The 17,500-nt window shown below is 45.7% G+C and overlaps 1 protein-coding gene across 1 annotated transcript in view; it reads right to left on the bottom strand.

Moving 5' to 3' along the window:
- Positions 1–17,500, bottom strand: part of serinc5 (serine incorporator 5) — a 37,510-nt gene that overhangs the window by 12,571 nt on the left and 7,439 nt on the right. Inside the window, exons 2-6 of the mRNA XM_080756504.1 lie at positions 10,833–10,997; positions 6,623–6,801; positions 5,481–5,563; positions 5,205–5,298; positions 3,923–4,134 (exon numbers count right to left, since the gene is read on the bottom strand). Of these exons, the coding sequence (XP_080612630.1) occupies positions 3,923–4,134; positions 5,205–5,298; positions 5,481–5,563; positions 6,623–6,801; positions 10,833–10,997 (733 nt within the window). The remainder of the gene's footprint in view (positions 1–3,922; positions 4,135–5,204; positions 5,299–5,480; positions 5,564–6,622; positions 6,802–10,832; positions 10,998–17,500) is intronic.

The raw sequence follows: 17,500 nt of genomic DNA, 5'->3' as shown, positions 1-17,500 counted from the left end.
CAGTGTGTTTTATATATAAATAGAGCTGGTCACTGAGCTCTCATTGACTCCAGTGTATTTTATATATAAACAGAGCTGGTCACTGAGCTCTCATTGACTCCAGTGTGTTTTATATATAAATAGAGCTGGTCACTGAGCTCTCATTGACTCCAGTGTATTTTATATATAAATAGAGCTGGTCACTGAGCTCTCATTGACTCCAGTGTATTTTATATATAAATAGAGCTGGTCACTGAGCTCTCATTGACTCCAGTGTGTTTTATATATAAATAGAGCTGGTCACTGAGCTCTCATTGACTCCAGTGTGTTTTATATATAAATAGAGCTGGTCACTGAGCTCTCACTGACTCCAGTGTGTTTTATATATAAATAGAGCTGGTCACTGAGCTCTCACTGACTCCAGTGTGTTTTATATATAAATAGAGCTGGTCACTGAGCTCTCATTGACTCCAGTGTATTTTATATATAAACAGAGCTGGTCACTGAGCTCTCATTGACTCCAGTATATTTTATATATAAATAGAGCTGGTCACTGAGCTCTCATTGACTCCAGTGTATTTTATATATAAATAGAGCTGGTCACTGAGCTCTCATTGACTCCAGTGTATTTTATATATAAATAGAGCTGGTCACTGAGCTCTCATTGACTCCAGTGTGTTTTATATATAAATAGAGCTGGTCACTGAGCTCTCATTGACTCCAGTGTATTTTATATATAAATAGAGCTGGTCACTGAGCTCTCATTGACTCCAGTGTATTTTATATATAAATAGAGCTGGTCACTGAGCTCTCATTGACTCCAGTGTATTTTATATATAAATAGAGCTGGTCACTGAGCTCTCATTGACTCCAGTGTATTTTATATATAAATAGAGCTGGTCACTGAGCTCTCATTGACTCCAGTGTATTTTATATATAAACAGAGCTGGTCACTGAGCTCTCATTGACTCCAGTGTATTTTATATATAAATAGAGCTGGTCACTGAGCTCTCATTGACTCCAGTGTATTTTATATATAAATAGAGCTGGTCACTGAGCTCTCATTGACTCCAGTGTATTTTATATATAAATAGAGCTGGTCACTGAGCTCTCATTGACTCCAGTGTGTTTTATATATAAATAGAGCTGGTCACTGAGCTCTCATTGACTCCAGTGTATTTTATATATAAACAGAGCTGGTCACTGAGCTCTCATTGACTCCAGTGTATTTTATATATAAACAGAGCTGGTCACTGAGCTCTCATTGACTCCAGTGTATTTTATATATAAATAGAGCTGGTCACTGAGCTCTCATTGACTCCAGTGTGTTTTATATATAAATAGAGCTGGTCACTGAGCTCTCATTGACTCCAGTGTATTTTATATATAAACAGAGCTGGTCACTGAGCTCTCATTGACTCCAGTGTATTTTATATATAAATAGAGCTGGTCACTGAGCTCTCATTGACTCCAGTGTATTTTATATATAAACAGAGCTGGTCACTGAGCTCTCATTGACTCCAGTGTATTTTATATATAAACAGAGCTGGTCACTGAGCTCTCATTGACTCCAGTGTATTTTATATATAAATAGAGCTGGTCACTGAGCTCTCATTGACTCCAGTGTATTTTATATATATAAACAGAGCTGGTCACTGAGCTCTCATTGACTCCAGTGTATTTTATATATAAACAGAGCTGGTCACTGAGCTCTCATTGACTCCAGTGTATTTTATATATAAACAGAGCTGGTCACTGAGCTCTCATTGACTCCAGTGTATTTTATATATAAACAGAGCTGGTCACTGAGCTCTCATTGACTCCAGTGTATTTTATATATAAACAGAGCTGGTCACTGAGCTCTCATTGACTCCAGTGTATTTTATATATAAATAGAGCTGGTCACTGAGCTCTCATTGACTCCAGTGTATTTTATATATAAACAGAGCTGGTCACTGAGCTCTCATTGACTCCAGTGTATTTTATATATAAACAGAGCTGGTCACTGAGCTCTCATTGACTCCAGTGTATTTTATATATAAACAGAGCTGGTCACTGAGCTCTCATTGACTCCAGTGTATTTTATATATAAACAGAGCTGGTCACTGAGCTCTCATTGACTCCAGTGTGTTTTATATATAAATAGAGCTGGTCACTGAGCTCTCATTGACTCCAGTGTGTTTTATATATAAATAGAGCTGGTCACTGAGCTCTCATTGACTCCACTGTATTTTATATATAAATAGAGCTGGTCACTGAGCTCTCATTGACTCCAGTGTATTTTATATATAAATAGAGCTGGTCACTGAGCTCTCATTGACTCCAGTGTATTTTATATATAAACAGAGCTGTTCACTGAGCTCTCATTGACTCCAGTGTGTTTTATATATAAACAGAGCTGGTCACTGAGCTCTCATTGACTCCAGTGTGTTTTATATATAAATAGAGCTGGTCACTGAGCTCTCATTGACTCCAGTGTATTTTATATATAAATAGAGCTGGTCACTGAGCTCTCATTGACTCCAGTGTATTTTATATATAAATAGAGCTGGTCACTGAGCTCTCATTGACTCCAGTGTATTTTATATATATAAATAGAGCTGGTCACTGAGCTCTCATTGACTCCAGTGTGTTTTATATATAAACAGAGCTGGTCACTGAGCTCTCATTGACTCCAGTGTATTTTATATATAAACAGAGCTGGTCACTGAGCTCTCATTGACTCCAGTGTGTTTTATATATAAATAGAGCTGGTCACTGAGCTCTCATTGACTCCAGTGTATTTTATATATAAATAGAGCTGGTCACTGAGCTCTCATTGACTCCAGTGTATTTTATATATAAATAGAGCTGGTCACTGAGCTCTCATTGACTCCAGTGTATTTTATATATAAACAGAGCTGGTCACTGAGCTCTCATTGACTCCAGTGTATTTTATATATAAACAGAGCTGGTCACTGAGCTCTCATTGACTCCAGTGTGTTTTATATATAAACAGAGCTGGTCACTGAGCTCTCATTGACTCCAGTGTATTTTATATATAAATAGAGCTGGTCACTGAGCTCTCATTGACTCCAGTGTGTTTTATATATAAACAGAGCTGGTCACTGAGCTCTCATTGACTCCAGTGTATTTTATATATAAATAGAGCTGGTCACTGAGCTCTCATTGACTCCAGTGTATTTTATATATAAACAGAGCTGGTCACTGAGCTCTCATTGACTCCAGTGTATTTCATCCATGAAAGCTTCCATGAAAGTGTCATGGTGCAGCCCGGTCACGTCGACCATGTCCTTTCCTTCTCTAAGCTTCCTTGATGTAGTCAGGGGGGCAGTCAGACAGATTTTTTGTGAAGCCACTAAGGAAATGAAATATAATGGCCTGTTGTGGCGCTATCATTGGGCTCAAAAAAACCCATAGCCCCATAGAAGTCCATGTATTTGGGCCCAACTTCCCCTAGACTGTATTACCTTTATAAACATGGTCATGAATACTTTTCGCTTCCAGTCACTAGTTTAAAGTCTCATTTCTAATGTCATAATATTCTTTTTGGAAAATGATGGCCCCATTTATAAAATAAATTACCATAAAGTCGTGCATGTTCTGAGGGGCGTGGCTACCGTTACAGTTCATGAACGGGATCCCCCACCCACTCGAGTCAAAATAAAAACCAACGAAGAAGAAGGGGGGAAGTCCCGCCTCGTTGTCTGGGCCAGCCAATGGCCAAACTGGGCTCAAACGGATCTTGAAAGATGGCGACTTACAGTGCAAGGGATTTCAGGCTTCATTTTACGTTCATGTTAGACCCGGGGAACGCTTTGTCCATATTTTTTACAGTCTATGGATGTAGTCCAGGAAGGAAGTGAGACCAGTGTCTGTGACATCACTGGCACTGGTGCGTGTGTGTGTGCGCATGTGTGTGCGTGCGTGTGTGTATCCTCACGTCTCTGTATGAAGGGTGCGATGGCCAACAGCGACACCACCAGGCAGAGGGAGGCGTTGACGCCCAGGAAGGCCTTGTTGAGGAAGCAGGCCTCCGGGTGGGTGTAAAACACGGCCAGGAAAACCACGGCTCCCACGGCGGCCGTGTACAGGAGCAGAGTCACCAGGGCCAGCGCTCCGTACCACAGTTTGTTGTACTTCACCCCAGAGCTCCTGAATAATGGAGGGAGGGAGAGAGAGAGAGAGAGAGAGAGAGAGAGAGAGAGAGAGAGAGAGAGAGTGGAGAATGTTTTTTTATAACAGTTCCAAAACTTTTTCACACAGACCCCCATTTGAAGAGATATGCCAGGGACCCCCATTTGAAGAGATATGCCAGGGACCCCCATTTGAAGAGATAAGCCAGGGACCCCCATTTGAAGAGATATGCCAAGGACCCCCATTTGAAGAGATATGCCAGGGACCCCCATAAGAGAAGATTTTTACGGCTCTAGCAGTGATTCTCAAGCCGTTTAATTTCAAGGACCCCCAGTTTGACTCTGCATTAGTCTACGGACCCCCCCATTTAATGGCATTTCTATCTCTGGGACCCCCCAATCTATATTGTAAAATCAATGTTAATTTAACTCAGAGTGTGTAGCATTTTTTACACTCTCAGAGTTACAGACCCAGTCTCAGAGTTACAGAGTTCCAAACTATCATTTAACTGGGGACCCCCTGGAACTCCCTTAACCCATTTTGGGGCGGGAACCCCTTCTGGTGTTAGCATTATGTTATGCTTTAGCTATTGAAAAATAGCAGATCTACAAGCTACGAGCTTGTAGGTCTGCTTTTTTTGAAAAATCGAAGAACGACTGACATAGAAACATAGCTTTTTCAGAAAACTGTCGGGATGTAGAAGAACATTTATAGAATCTGATCTCGGGTCAGAATGGGGTTAAGGACCCCTGGGGGTCCCCGGACTGAAACTATTCGACCAAATAGTGGCAAAACAAAACAAATGCATACAAAGGTACAAAGGGAGTCTACCAACGCGCCTCAAGCCTAAAACGGCTGATCCGGTGCTTCACAGGTGCAGCCAAGGACATCAAAGTTGCATAAGGAGAAGAGACTGGAGCAGCGCGGACATTTAGAGCCTTTTATTAAGGGCCCGAGTATACAAAACGACTAACGTTTCGACCTTGCAGTTTTCATCAGAGTCATGCAAAACAAATGCATATTCGCTTGATTTTTTTTAGGAGCGAAATCGAAATAGTCCAATGAATGACCTTTAACCTTTAACCTACCAGTTGGTGTTCCATCGATGAGCGAACTCCACCAGCAACAGGAGCTGGATGAGCAGGAAGATGGACGCGCCCACGGCTCCCATGTAGCGCCACACTGTGGAGGGAGGACAGAACTGCATCATTAGTAGTAGTAGTATAGTAGTAGTTGTTAGGGATGGAGCTCGTTAATGTTTATTTGATAACGAGCACCTTACTTTGAAACCGTCAAAGTTTCCCTTAAAAATATAATTTCAAACTATTTCCAGTTTGTAAATAGTGGGAACACTGAATCCTTACCTTCCAAAAAGGTCTCCTGGTTTGGCAGGAAGAATCCGCCCGCGCAGCACGCTACCAGAGCTATGAACTTCAGCAGCCAGAACCTGGAGGACAGCAGGAAGGTCAATACTCAATAACTAACCTCTTAAATACTCAATAACTAACCTCTTAAATACTCAATAACTAACCACTTAAATACTCAATAACTAACCTCTTAAATACTCAATAACCAACCTCTTAAATACTCAATAACTAACCTCTTAAATACTCAATAACTAACCTCTTAAATACTCAATAACTAACCTCTTATATACTCAATGAATGAATGGGAAAATGCTTTTTCCGAACTAAGACATTATAGATTTACAACACGTCTTAAAATAAAACAAAACATTCATCTCAAACGTAACCGTGTGTGTTTCACGTGAGCGAGCGTTGACCAACATTCAGCGGTGGGCGGAGGGAGGCTAACGCTAACGCTACGTACCCGTTGTGTACGGAGGCTCTGAGCTAACGCTACGTATCCGTTGTGCACGGAGGCTCTGAGCTAACGCTAACGCTACGTACCCGTTGTGCACAGAGGCTCTGAGCTAACGCTAACGCTACGTACCCGTTGTGCACGGAGGCTCTGAGCTAACGCTAACGCTACGTACCCGTTGTGTACGGAGGCTCTGAGCTAACGCTAACGCTACGTACCCGTTGTGCACGGAGGCTCTGAGCTAACGCTAACGCTACGTACCCGTTGTGTACGGAGGCTCTGAGCTAACGCTACGTACCCGTTGTGCACGGAGGCTCTGAGCTAACGCTAACGCTACGTACCCGTTGTGTACGGAGGCTCTGAGCTAACGCTAACGCTACGTACCCGTTGTGTACGGAGGCTCTGAGCTAACGCTAACGCTACGTACCCGTTGTGCACGGAGGCTCTGAGCTAACGCTAACGCTACGTACCCGTTGTGCACGGAGGCTCTGAGCTAACGCTAACGCTACGTACCCGTTGTGTACGGAGGCTCTGAGCTAACGCTAACGCTACGTACCCGTTGTGTACGGAGGCTCTGAGCTAACGCTAACGCTACGTACCCGTTGTGTACGGAGGCTCTGAGCTAACGCTAACGCTACGTACCCGTTGTGTACGGAGGCTCTGAGCTAACGCTAACGCTACGTACCCGTTGTGCACGGCGGCCCGGCAGCCGTGGCCGCTCTTGATGCCCAGCGTCAGCAGGAAGAAGAGCAGGAAGAAACAGGCCATGCCGAAGCACAGCTTGTAGACGGCGGAGTATCCCACCAGGGCGCTGCAGTTCTGGCCCGCGGAGAGCTGCTCACACACCTTACTGTAGTAGGGGATCTGAAACAACACCATATATGGACATGTCACTGTAGTAGGGGATCTGAAACAACACCATATATGGACATGTCACTGTAGTGTAGGGGATCTGAAACAACACCATATATGGACATGTTACCACGCAGACAGCTGCTCACACACCTTGTAGACAGACAGACAGGCAGGCAGACAGGCAGGCAGACAGACGGCTAGTACCCCATATAAAGAAGGAAGGAATAGGTTTTAATGGCTTCCAGTATACACACACACACACACACACACACACACACACACACACACGCGTATAAACTATGTCTCACGTTTACTGGAGTGGAGGTTGTTTTCCCCAGTATTGTGGTGTCAATAAAATATAATTAGTTCCATTCCCCTCGCCCTGTGTTCACCTCGCCCTGTGTGTTAAAAGGCCTCCGCATACACTGAGCCCTCTGAGAGAAGAGCTTTGGCAACGTAAACATTATGTTTCCTCATGCCAATTAAAGCCCAATTGAATTGAATTGAACTGAACTGAACTGAACTGAATTGAATTGAACTGAACTGAACTGAATTGAATCGAATCCATTCGATTGAAGCCTGTGTTGATTTAAGTCTATACCGAAGAATTTACACTTGGCTGCATGCTGAAAATATCTGATCTACAAGCTCACGGTGGCTATCCTATCCTATCCTATCTATAGGTTACGAAGGTTAGGGAAGATATTGATTCCTTGAGAGAAAGGACTAGAATAGTTTTACTACTAATGATGTTTCTATTTATACAACCGCGAACATTAAGTAAAATTACTATTAATCACATTCATATGTTAAAATACCTTATTTCCTCCTAAAATGTTTACACACACACACACAAATGTTTTCACACACACACGCACACACACACACACACACACACACACACACACACGACAGGCATTGTGTGTAGATTTAGTAGCTGACACCATGGTTATGCTAATCTGCTCCTTCTGGAGACAAAAGGGCCTCGCTAGCAGCCTGTTACACGCACGCACGCACGCACGCACGCACGCACGCACGCACGCACGCACGCACGCACGCACACACGCACGCACGCACGCACGCACGCACACACACTCTCCAATGACATCTCTATCTCACTACTGCAGCAGTATTTCGTAAACATTCGTGTGCAAATCTTTGAATAGATATTGTTTCACAGCAAATGTTTTTGGTGTTAGCATTACGTTATGCCTTTAGCTATTTAAAAATAGCAGATCTACAAGCTCATTGATCATACGAGCTTGTAGATCTGCTATTTTTGAAAAGAATCAAAGAACGACTGACATAGAAACATAGCTTTTTCAGAAAACTGTCAGGATGTAGAAGACATTTTTTTTAATCTGATCTCAGGTCAGAATGAGTTAAGTCAAATCATTTATTCTGAGAGGTTCCTCCTGGTATACAACATATTTTCAGATGGGGGTCCGCGGGGCCAAATACGGACAATGCTGGGGGTACAATAAAGATTATTATTATTATTAACAATAACAACAACCCCTGAGTCCGGCTCACAGCCCGGACGGTCATCCTGTGTGCTTTTAACTTTTCTCCTTCCCGTGTCTGTCTGTGCACGTTACGACGTGCACACGTTCGTTATACGTGCACGTTATACGTATACATTTCGTCATACGTGCACACGTTCGTTATACGTGCACACGGCGTTCGTTCAGTGCACACAAAACAACCTTCTCTACAAGGAAGGAAGGAAGCACACAGAGGCGAGGTCAGTCCGTTGCTCTCCCCGGGTTGGCTTCTTCTTCTTTCGTGTATCGTCGTCATATGTCAGAAAGCCACGCCGTTGTCTCTGGTCCCACGTGGAAGAGGCCAGCCTCTGGAGGAGGTCTGGACAGAGGACAGGTGGTGATGATGTGGTCGGCTCAGGCTCGCCCACACTCGCATGCTGCGCTGTCTGGGTTGGCAGAGGGTGCGTATAGCGCCCCCAGCAGGAGGATTACAACAATAGGTGCCGGCCCGGTTCCGACGAGCCGCCCTGCAGCCTCCGAAACGGTAGAGAAATGACAGAGTTACCATGTGGGGGATCCCCGGGGGTCACCCGGGGGTCACCGGGGGACACAGGGGGTCCCCGGGGGTCACCGGGGGTCACCAGAACATCCAGACCCCCCATGAGGAACACGCCCAGGGGGACGTCCCGGTTCCGGTGTGCCGCCCCGCGTCCGAAAAGGTTCAGAAAGGACAGTTACCGTGTGTGGGGGTCCCTCTACTTGTACCCTCTACTGTACTGTACTGTACTGTACTGTACTGTACTGTACTGTACTGTACTGTACTGTACTGTACTGTACTGTACTGGCACACCCGAACTCATCATATATAGTTACAGTAATATATATTTTTTTTAAAAAAAAATTATCCCACGATTTTGTAACCCATTTTTCACCCCTGTGTCAATCATCTAATGTGATCCTGGGCTCTACACACCCTCCACCAACCTAGTCCCCATATATGGGGGACAAGGGGAGACCAACCTAGTCCCCATATATGGGGGCCAAGGGGAGAGCAACCTAGTCCCCATATATGGGGGACAAGGGGAGAGCAACCTAGTCCCCATATATGGGGGACAAGGGGAGACCAACCTAGTCCCCATATATGGGGGACAAGGGGAGAGCAACCTAGTCCCCATATATGGGGGACAAGGGGAGACCAACCTAGTCCCCGTATATGGGGGACAAGGGGAGACCAACCTAGTCCCCATATATGGGGGACAAGGGGAGACCAACCTAGTCCCCATATATGGGGGACAAGGGGAGACCAACCTAGTCCCCATATATGGGGGACAAGGGGAGACAAACCTAGTCCCCATATATGGGGGACAAGGGGAGAGCAACCTAGTCCCCATATATGGGGGACAAGGGGAGACCAACCTAGTCCCCATATATGGGGGACAAGGGGAGAGCAACGGACTTGAACTCATGCTTCCTTCATGCCCGAGTGTCCAAGTTGCTCCTTTACACCTGACAGGGGGGAGTTTCAGTAGTAGTGTGTCTGTGTGTGTGTTAGGTTGCGCACAGGTGGTGAAAAACAACCACGCTGTTTGCATGCTCAGACCCACCCAGACACCCACACACACACATAGCTCCGTGAGGGAGTGGTTTTCGAGCTCAGACCCAGACACCCACACACACACATAGCTCCGTAAGGGAGTGGTTGCGCCCAGGTGAATGTCCAGAAAGAAACAACAGCATCTAGAGCAGCTCAGGGTTGTTTTTGACCAGAGAGATGGAATAACAAGGTTCCCCAATTATAGTTTTAGTTAATTATAACGACTCTGACAAGCACACGTGTGCACACACACGCGCACACGCGCACGCATGGACGCACGCATACGCGCACACGCACGCCGAGAAGTCAAGACTACTAATCTAGATTCTAAACTTGTATTTCGTACATGAAGAACCATATAATTACACCCAGGGAAGGTCTGCTGTGCTAGACCACTGAATGAGCACACACACACACTCACAGTGTGTGCGTGCGTGCGTGTGTGTGCCCCACACACACACACACACACACACACACACACTAGACCTCCCATGCACAGAGACCTTTCGTAAACCTTTGGATCTTCAGGAAACTTTCCAGGAAACAAACGTAACAGGAAAAAAAAATCACACCCGTGTGAACTGAGTGGACCAACAACACCATAGCAGATAACAGGCCTAAATCAGCACTGTGTTTTTGTCATGTCCAGAGTCTCACCACCACAACCGTCTATTATGATATTTTACAGCACCGTGAGCCTCCGTACATTATATATATATTATTATACACAGCACCGTGTCCCTCCGTACTTTGACAAGCTTTATAGTTGACGCTAATCTTCCTTTTCCAGCAGCGTGTGTTTGAGACTATGACGAAACACAGTGATGAGATTTAGGGCTTTTTTTAAGGCCATTTTGACCTGAGATCAGATTCTATAAATGTCTGGGTTAGACTGACCTCTTTCCTGGCGGCCAGGGTTAGGGCCAGGGGTCAGAGGTCAGAGGTCAGGGGTCAAGGGTTACCTCTTTCATGGCGTTCTCCACGGTGGGCGACATCATGACCACGCAGGTGACGGTGACCATCAGGAAGTAGAGAGCGTACATGAAGCGCGTTCCCGTCGACTGCTTGATCTTCGGACAGCAGTCACAGCAGCACGAGCACGCCGCGCTGCCACAGCAGCACGCCAGCTATACGCACACACAGAGAGACACACACGCACACACACACACGCACACACACACACACACACACACACACACACACACTCACACACACACACAGAGACGCACGCACGCACACACAGAGACGCACGCACACACAGACACACACACACACACACACAGAAAGAGAGACATGTTAGTTATTTATTTGAATAACAGGATGGAGAGTACATGGCACCACCTTCTACACACACACACACACACACACAGACAGACGCACACACACACACACACACACACACACACACAGACGCACACACACACACACACACACACAGTTCTATTTCAGAAGGATTCATAATTACACATCAGAGACTGGCTCTTCCTGCATGCCGCTCCCCACCCGCCCACAGTCCCACACCCAAATGAGTGCGTATGTACGTGCACGCACACACGCGCACACACACACACACACACACACACACACCCTCAGGACAGAACTATACTTGCACACTTGTGTGTGGCACAAAAAAACACTGATCTACAAGCTCACGAAAACAGTCCAGCCGATCTGTTGGTGTTGCAGCAGGCATGGGACATATCTGATCTACAAGCTCACGAAAACACCAAAACTACTAAACAGACTTTTGGCCCTCACCAAATATAGTAATTCACTCACGCGCACACACACACACACAGTCAGTCACACACACACAGTCAGTCACACACACACAGTCACACACACACACACACACAGTCAGTCACACACACACAGTCACACACACACACACACACAGTCACACACACACAGACACACACACACACACACACACACAGTCACACACACACAGCCACACACACACACAGCTGTGGCGAGGTCTGTATTGGACCTCACTACAGAGCATGTGCGAACGCGTGTCTTAACACCACGTGGTGTTATGGAGCCTGTGTGTGTGTGTGTGTGTGTGTGTGTGTGTGTGTGTGTGTGTGGTGATACAGTAAATCCAGTGTGACGGAATCTGATGTTCCACTGGGCAACTGACCCCCCCCCCCCCCCCCTCTCTCTCTCTCTGATTGTTCCCAGTGTCGGGCGACCCGCCCAGCCTGGCCCGCGTCCTTTTCTTGATGTGACAATCCAAGAAATCCTTTCAAGTATTACCACCCGCCCCCCCCCCCCCCACAAACAGTCAAACCCCCCCCCCCCCCCACAAACAGTCAAACCCCCCCCCCCCCCACACACACACACACACACAGTCAGAACTCTTCAGAAAGCGTTCCAGTGCTGAAATGGATTCCACACAGAGCGTTAAAAGTTTATCTGCGCTGCGTTCTCTGGGGGATCTCACTGTCTCTCTCTCTGTCTCTCTCTCTCTCTCTCTCTAAGTACTCCAGCTTTTCATGGACTACAGCACTGGTTTTCCACGCTTTTCACATCAAGGTCCATTATTTATTCAGAATTTTGAGCCACGGAACCACCGTTTGATGACCTTTAGCCTCTCAGACCCATTTGAGCCACGGAACCACCGTTTGATGACCTTTAGCCTCTCAGACCCATTTGAGCCACGGAACCACCATTTGATGACATTTAGCCTCTCAGACCCAAAACTAAAGCATATTGTTGTTGTCATTGGATAAGAGAGTAGTAATGTCCTCGATAAGCCGTTGATAAGCCCAAAGCTTATCGATACCGGGTACTCGATAAGCCCAAAGCTTATTGATACCGGGTACTGGATAAGCCCAAAGCTTATCGATACCGGGTACTGGATAAGCCCAAAGCTTATCGATACCGGGTACTGGATAAGCCCAAAGCGTATCGATACCGGGTACTGGATAAGCCCAAAGCGTATCGATACCGGGTACTGGATAAGCCCAAAGCGTATCGATACCGGGTACTGGATAAGCCCAAAGCGTATCGATACCGGGTACTGGATAAGCCCAAAGCGTATCGATACCGGGGGTACTCTATAAACTTGTCATGGTATTTTTCCAGGTGTGGGTTACGGAGCTCCTATAGTCACATAACATAACGATGTAATGTGAGTACAGTCTGTACTGAGGGAAGGACGAGGTATCGACTCTATTGTTTATGGTTCTATGAGCAGGGGGTCTTAACCCCCCCCCCCCCCCCCCACACACACACACACACACACACACACACACACACACACACCCTCAAGCTTTTTTCTCTTTCTCTCACTTCCTCCACTCCCCCACTCTCACTCTCTCTCTCTATTCTATTGTTCCCATTAGTGTTCAGTGTCTCTCTGTCTTTCCTTTGAATGCCAGCCTGTTGCTCTGTATAGTAGCCGCAAACTACGCACACACACACACGCACACGCACACACACACACACACACACACACACACACACACACACACACACACACACACACACACACACACACACACACACACACACACACACACACACACACGGTTTCGATGAGAAGACGATGATGAACAGTGACTTGAAACGAGACCTTTAGAAATCTCCGACCAGTAAAAAAAAAAAAAAAAAATGAATGAACAAGAAAGGATGACATATTATTTCACCAGCTGATTATTATTATTATTATATATCTGCAGCAGTGAGTGAGCTATGAAATGAAAATGTCTGTCAGACATGACAGACATCAGTGTTCATATTGAGACCCTGTCTGTCCCACATTGTGACTGACAGGCATCAGTGTTTACATTGAGACCCTGTCTGTCCCACATTGTGACTGACAGGCGTCAGTGTTCACATTGAGACCCTGTCTGTCCCACATTGTGACTGACAGACATCAGTGTTCTCATTGAGACCCTGTCTGTCCCACATTGTGACTGACAGGCGTCAGTGTTCACACAGAGACCCTGTCTGTCCCACATTGTGACTGACAGACATCAGTGTTCTCATTGAGACCCTGTCTGTCCCACATTGTGACTGACAGACATCAGTGTTCTCATTGAGACCCTGTCTGTCCCACATTGTGACTGACAGGCGTCAGTGTTCACACTGAGACCCTGTCTGTCCCACATTGTGACTGACAGGCGTCAGTGTTCACACTGAGACCCTGTCTGTCCCACATTGTGACTGACAGACATCAGTGTTCTCATTGAGACCCTGTCTGTCCCACATTGTGACTGACAGGCGTCAGTGTTCACATTGAGACCCTGTCTGTCCCACATTGTGACTGACAGACATCAGTGTTCTCATTGAGACCCTGTCTGTCCCACATTGTGACTGACAGACATCAGTGTTCACATTGAGACCCTGTCTGTCCCACATTGTGACTGACAGACATCAGTGTTCACACAGAGACCCTGTCTGTCCCACATTGTGACTGACAGGCGTCAGTGTTCACATTGAGACCCTGTCTGTCCCACATTGTGACTGACAGACATCAGTGTTCACATTGAGACCCTGTCTGTCCCACATTGTGACTGACAGACATCAGTGTTCACATTGATACCCTGTCTGTCCCACATTGTGACTGACAGACATCAGTGTTCACACTGAGACCCTGTCTGTCCCACATTGTGACTGACAGACATCAGTGTTCACATTGAGACCCTGTCTGTCCCACATTGTGACTGACAGACATCAGTGTTCACACGGAGACCCTGTCTGTCACCCATTGTCCAACCCGGTAACATGAGCAGCGCGGCAACATGAATCCAGGAGGGAGAAACCAGCGCCACTTAAATAAACAGTTTTGTCGCGTATAGAGAGAGAGAGAGAGAAATGCATTGTGGGTAAAGTTTGAGGATAACAATGAGTTTAATAACAGCCACACCCTCTCACGTTACACAAGACGGCTCTGTGTGTTCCTCTGTGTGTTCCTCTGTGTGTTCCTCTGTGTCTGCTCCATGGGAGAGACAGAGAGACAGAGAGAGGACAGTCTGCTCCATGGGAGAGACAGAGAGACAGAGAGGAAGAACACAGGAAAATAAACAATGACTGCATGGATAACATGAAGACACTATATAGAGACACCATCTCCCATGTCAGTCAGCCAGCCAGTCAGTCAGTCAGCCAGCCAACCAGCCAGCCAGCCAACCAGCCAGCCAGCCAACCAGTCAGTCAGTCAGTCAGTCAGCCAGCCAGCCAACCAGCCAGCCAGCCAACCAGCCAGCCAGCCAGAGTACAGCAGTGCGATTGAACGGTCTCACTTCTTCTTTTTTTTTTTAAGTCCTCTCTGTAGTTTGTTACCCTTTCTGTAGTTCAGACCGACAGGCTGGCCTTTTGTCCGCACAGCTAGGCAGCTGTGTACACGCAGCAACAATGTAGCACTCTGTGTGTGTACAGTGTACACACACACACACACACATCCTAGCTACGACCGAGAGAGAGAGAGAGAGAGAGAGAGAGAGAGAGATGTCAGATGACAAGAGGCTATATGAGACAAAGACAGGAACTGAGAGAAAGAGTATAGAAAATGAAAAGTCGCCCCAAGCCATCCCTCTTCCTGTAGGAGGACAAAGGAACGCCTGTCTGTCAGACAGACAGACAGACAGGCAGGCAGAGAGACAGGCAGGCAGGCAGGCAGACAGGCAGACAGACAGACAGACAGAGTGAGTCATCATGTCAGGGAGGAAGGAAGATCCACGTCATTTTTCATGATTCAATGTTTTCTTCGTCTCAGAGTGAAGCTTATCTGTACTGTACTGTGCTGTGCATGCTGTACTGTACTGTACTGTACGTCTGCTGTGCTGTGCTGTCCTGTCCTGTCCTGTACTGTACTGTACTGTAATGTACTGTACTGTACTGTACTGTACTGTACTGTACTGTACTGTACTGTACTGTACTGTACGTCTGCCAGCATGCAGACGGATACACTCCCCCAAAACAAATTTAATTATGGGTCACGACTCCAGAAAAAAAACAATACCACCATTTTCTCTTTTCCTACAAAAATAAATAAAGAAAAGTATTTCAAAAGTATTTAACCCATTTTGGGGCAGGAACCCCTTTTGGTGTTAGCATCATGTTATGCTTTATAGCTATTGAAAAATAGCAGATCTACAAGCTCGTAGCGCACCACCGAGTGTCTGCTATTTTTTGAAAAATCGAAGAACGACTGACATATAGAAACATAGCTTTTTTTCAGAAAACTGTCAGGATGTAGAAGAACATTTTTTTAGAATCTGATCTCAGGTCAGAATGGGTTAAAAAATAAATAGCCCGAGCTACAAGCTCAGGACGTGGCGCCCAAGCCACGCGTTTTGAGCTTGTAGATCGGCTAAAATCTCTCTCTCTCTCTCTCTCTCTCTCTCTCTCGGGTCACAGGAGGCTGAAGGCTTTGAGGACCAGTGCTGTGTTGTTATAGTCACTCCTTGTCGTCATGGCGACGGGTCCGTTTTATTCCACCCATTCTGACCTGAGATCAGATTCATACGAGGTTTCCACTGGACACACACACACTGGTCTGATTAACCCATTCTGACCTGAGATCAGATTCTAAAAAAAATGTCAGTTGTTCTTCGATTTTTCAAAAATAGCAGACCTACAAGCTCATAGCGCGCCACTCGGTGGCGCGCTATGAGCTTGTAGATCTGCTATTTTTCAATAGCTAAAGCATGACATGATGCCAACACCAAAAGGGGTTCCCGTTCAGAATGGGTTAAAGGACCACTTCACCACTTTTCAACCGTATCTTCATATAATAGGTCCTCACTAATAATCATGATAAAATGGCACGATTTTTTTCTACTCAAGTCTGTGTCTCATAGGAGTTTTTTCTGAATGGGTTAAACGGTCAGACTCTGACAACGCTCTCATCATGTGATGTCATCATGTGATGTCATCATGTGATGTCAGTCAGAGCACGTGCTTAACCCATTCTGACCTGAGATCAGATTCATACGAGGTTTCCACTGGACACACACGACTTGTCTGATTAACCCATTCTGACCTGAGATCAGATTCTAAAAAATGTCAGTCGTTCTTTCGATTTAAAAAAAAATAGCAGATCTACAAGCTCATGCGATGAAGACAGACAGAGCTGTTTATAGGTCTGTTAGCTCTGTGTGCACCACACACACACACACACACATGAGTGAATAAAACTATGACTGTTTGTTTTCATTAAAAACCCATTTCGGCCTGACATCAAAATAAATAAAAAATGAATCTTCTAAATCACGACAGTTTTCTGAAATACCTCATGTTTCTATATGTCAGAGTGGTGCTCAATATTTCATGTCAAGGACGCCCCAACATTATCTGTAATTGACCGCCGACCCCCAGGAGCAAAGACTTGAGTTAAAAACTCTCTCTGTAACAATATATATATTCAAAGATTTCAGGCACATTTTCACGGTTTTTCACAAATAGCAGATCTACAAGTTCATAGCGCGGCACTCGGTGCCGCGCTATGAGCTTGTAGATCTGCTATTTTTCAACAGCTATAAAGCTATAAACATAAATAATAATGCTTAAAACACCAAAAGGGGGTTCCCTTCCCGCCCCAAAATACAGAATTGTATTCAAAGACTATATACATTATACACTACTAAAATGATCTGTGCTGTCAAAATGTCAACAGCGT

The sequence above is a fragment of the Protomyctophum bolini genome (assembly GCF_963924005.1).
Source record: "Protomyctophum bolini genome assembly, chromosome: 22".
NCBI classification, from domain to species: domain Eukaryota; kingdom Metazoa; phylum Chordata; class Actinopteri; order Myctophiformes; family Myctophidae; genus Protomyctophum; species Protomyctophum bolini.
Note: the sequence above shows the minus strand (reverse complement) of the source record. Positions and strands in the feature narration are given on the sequence as shown.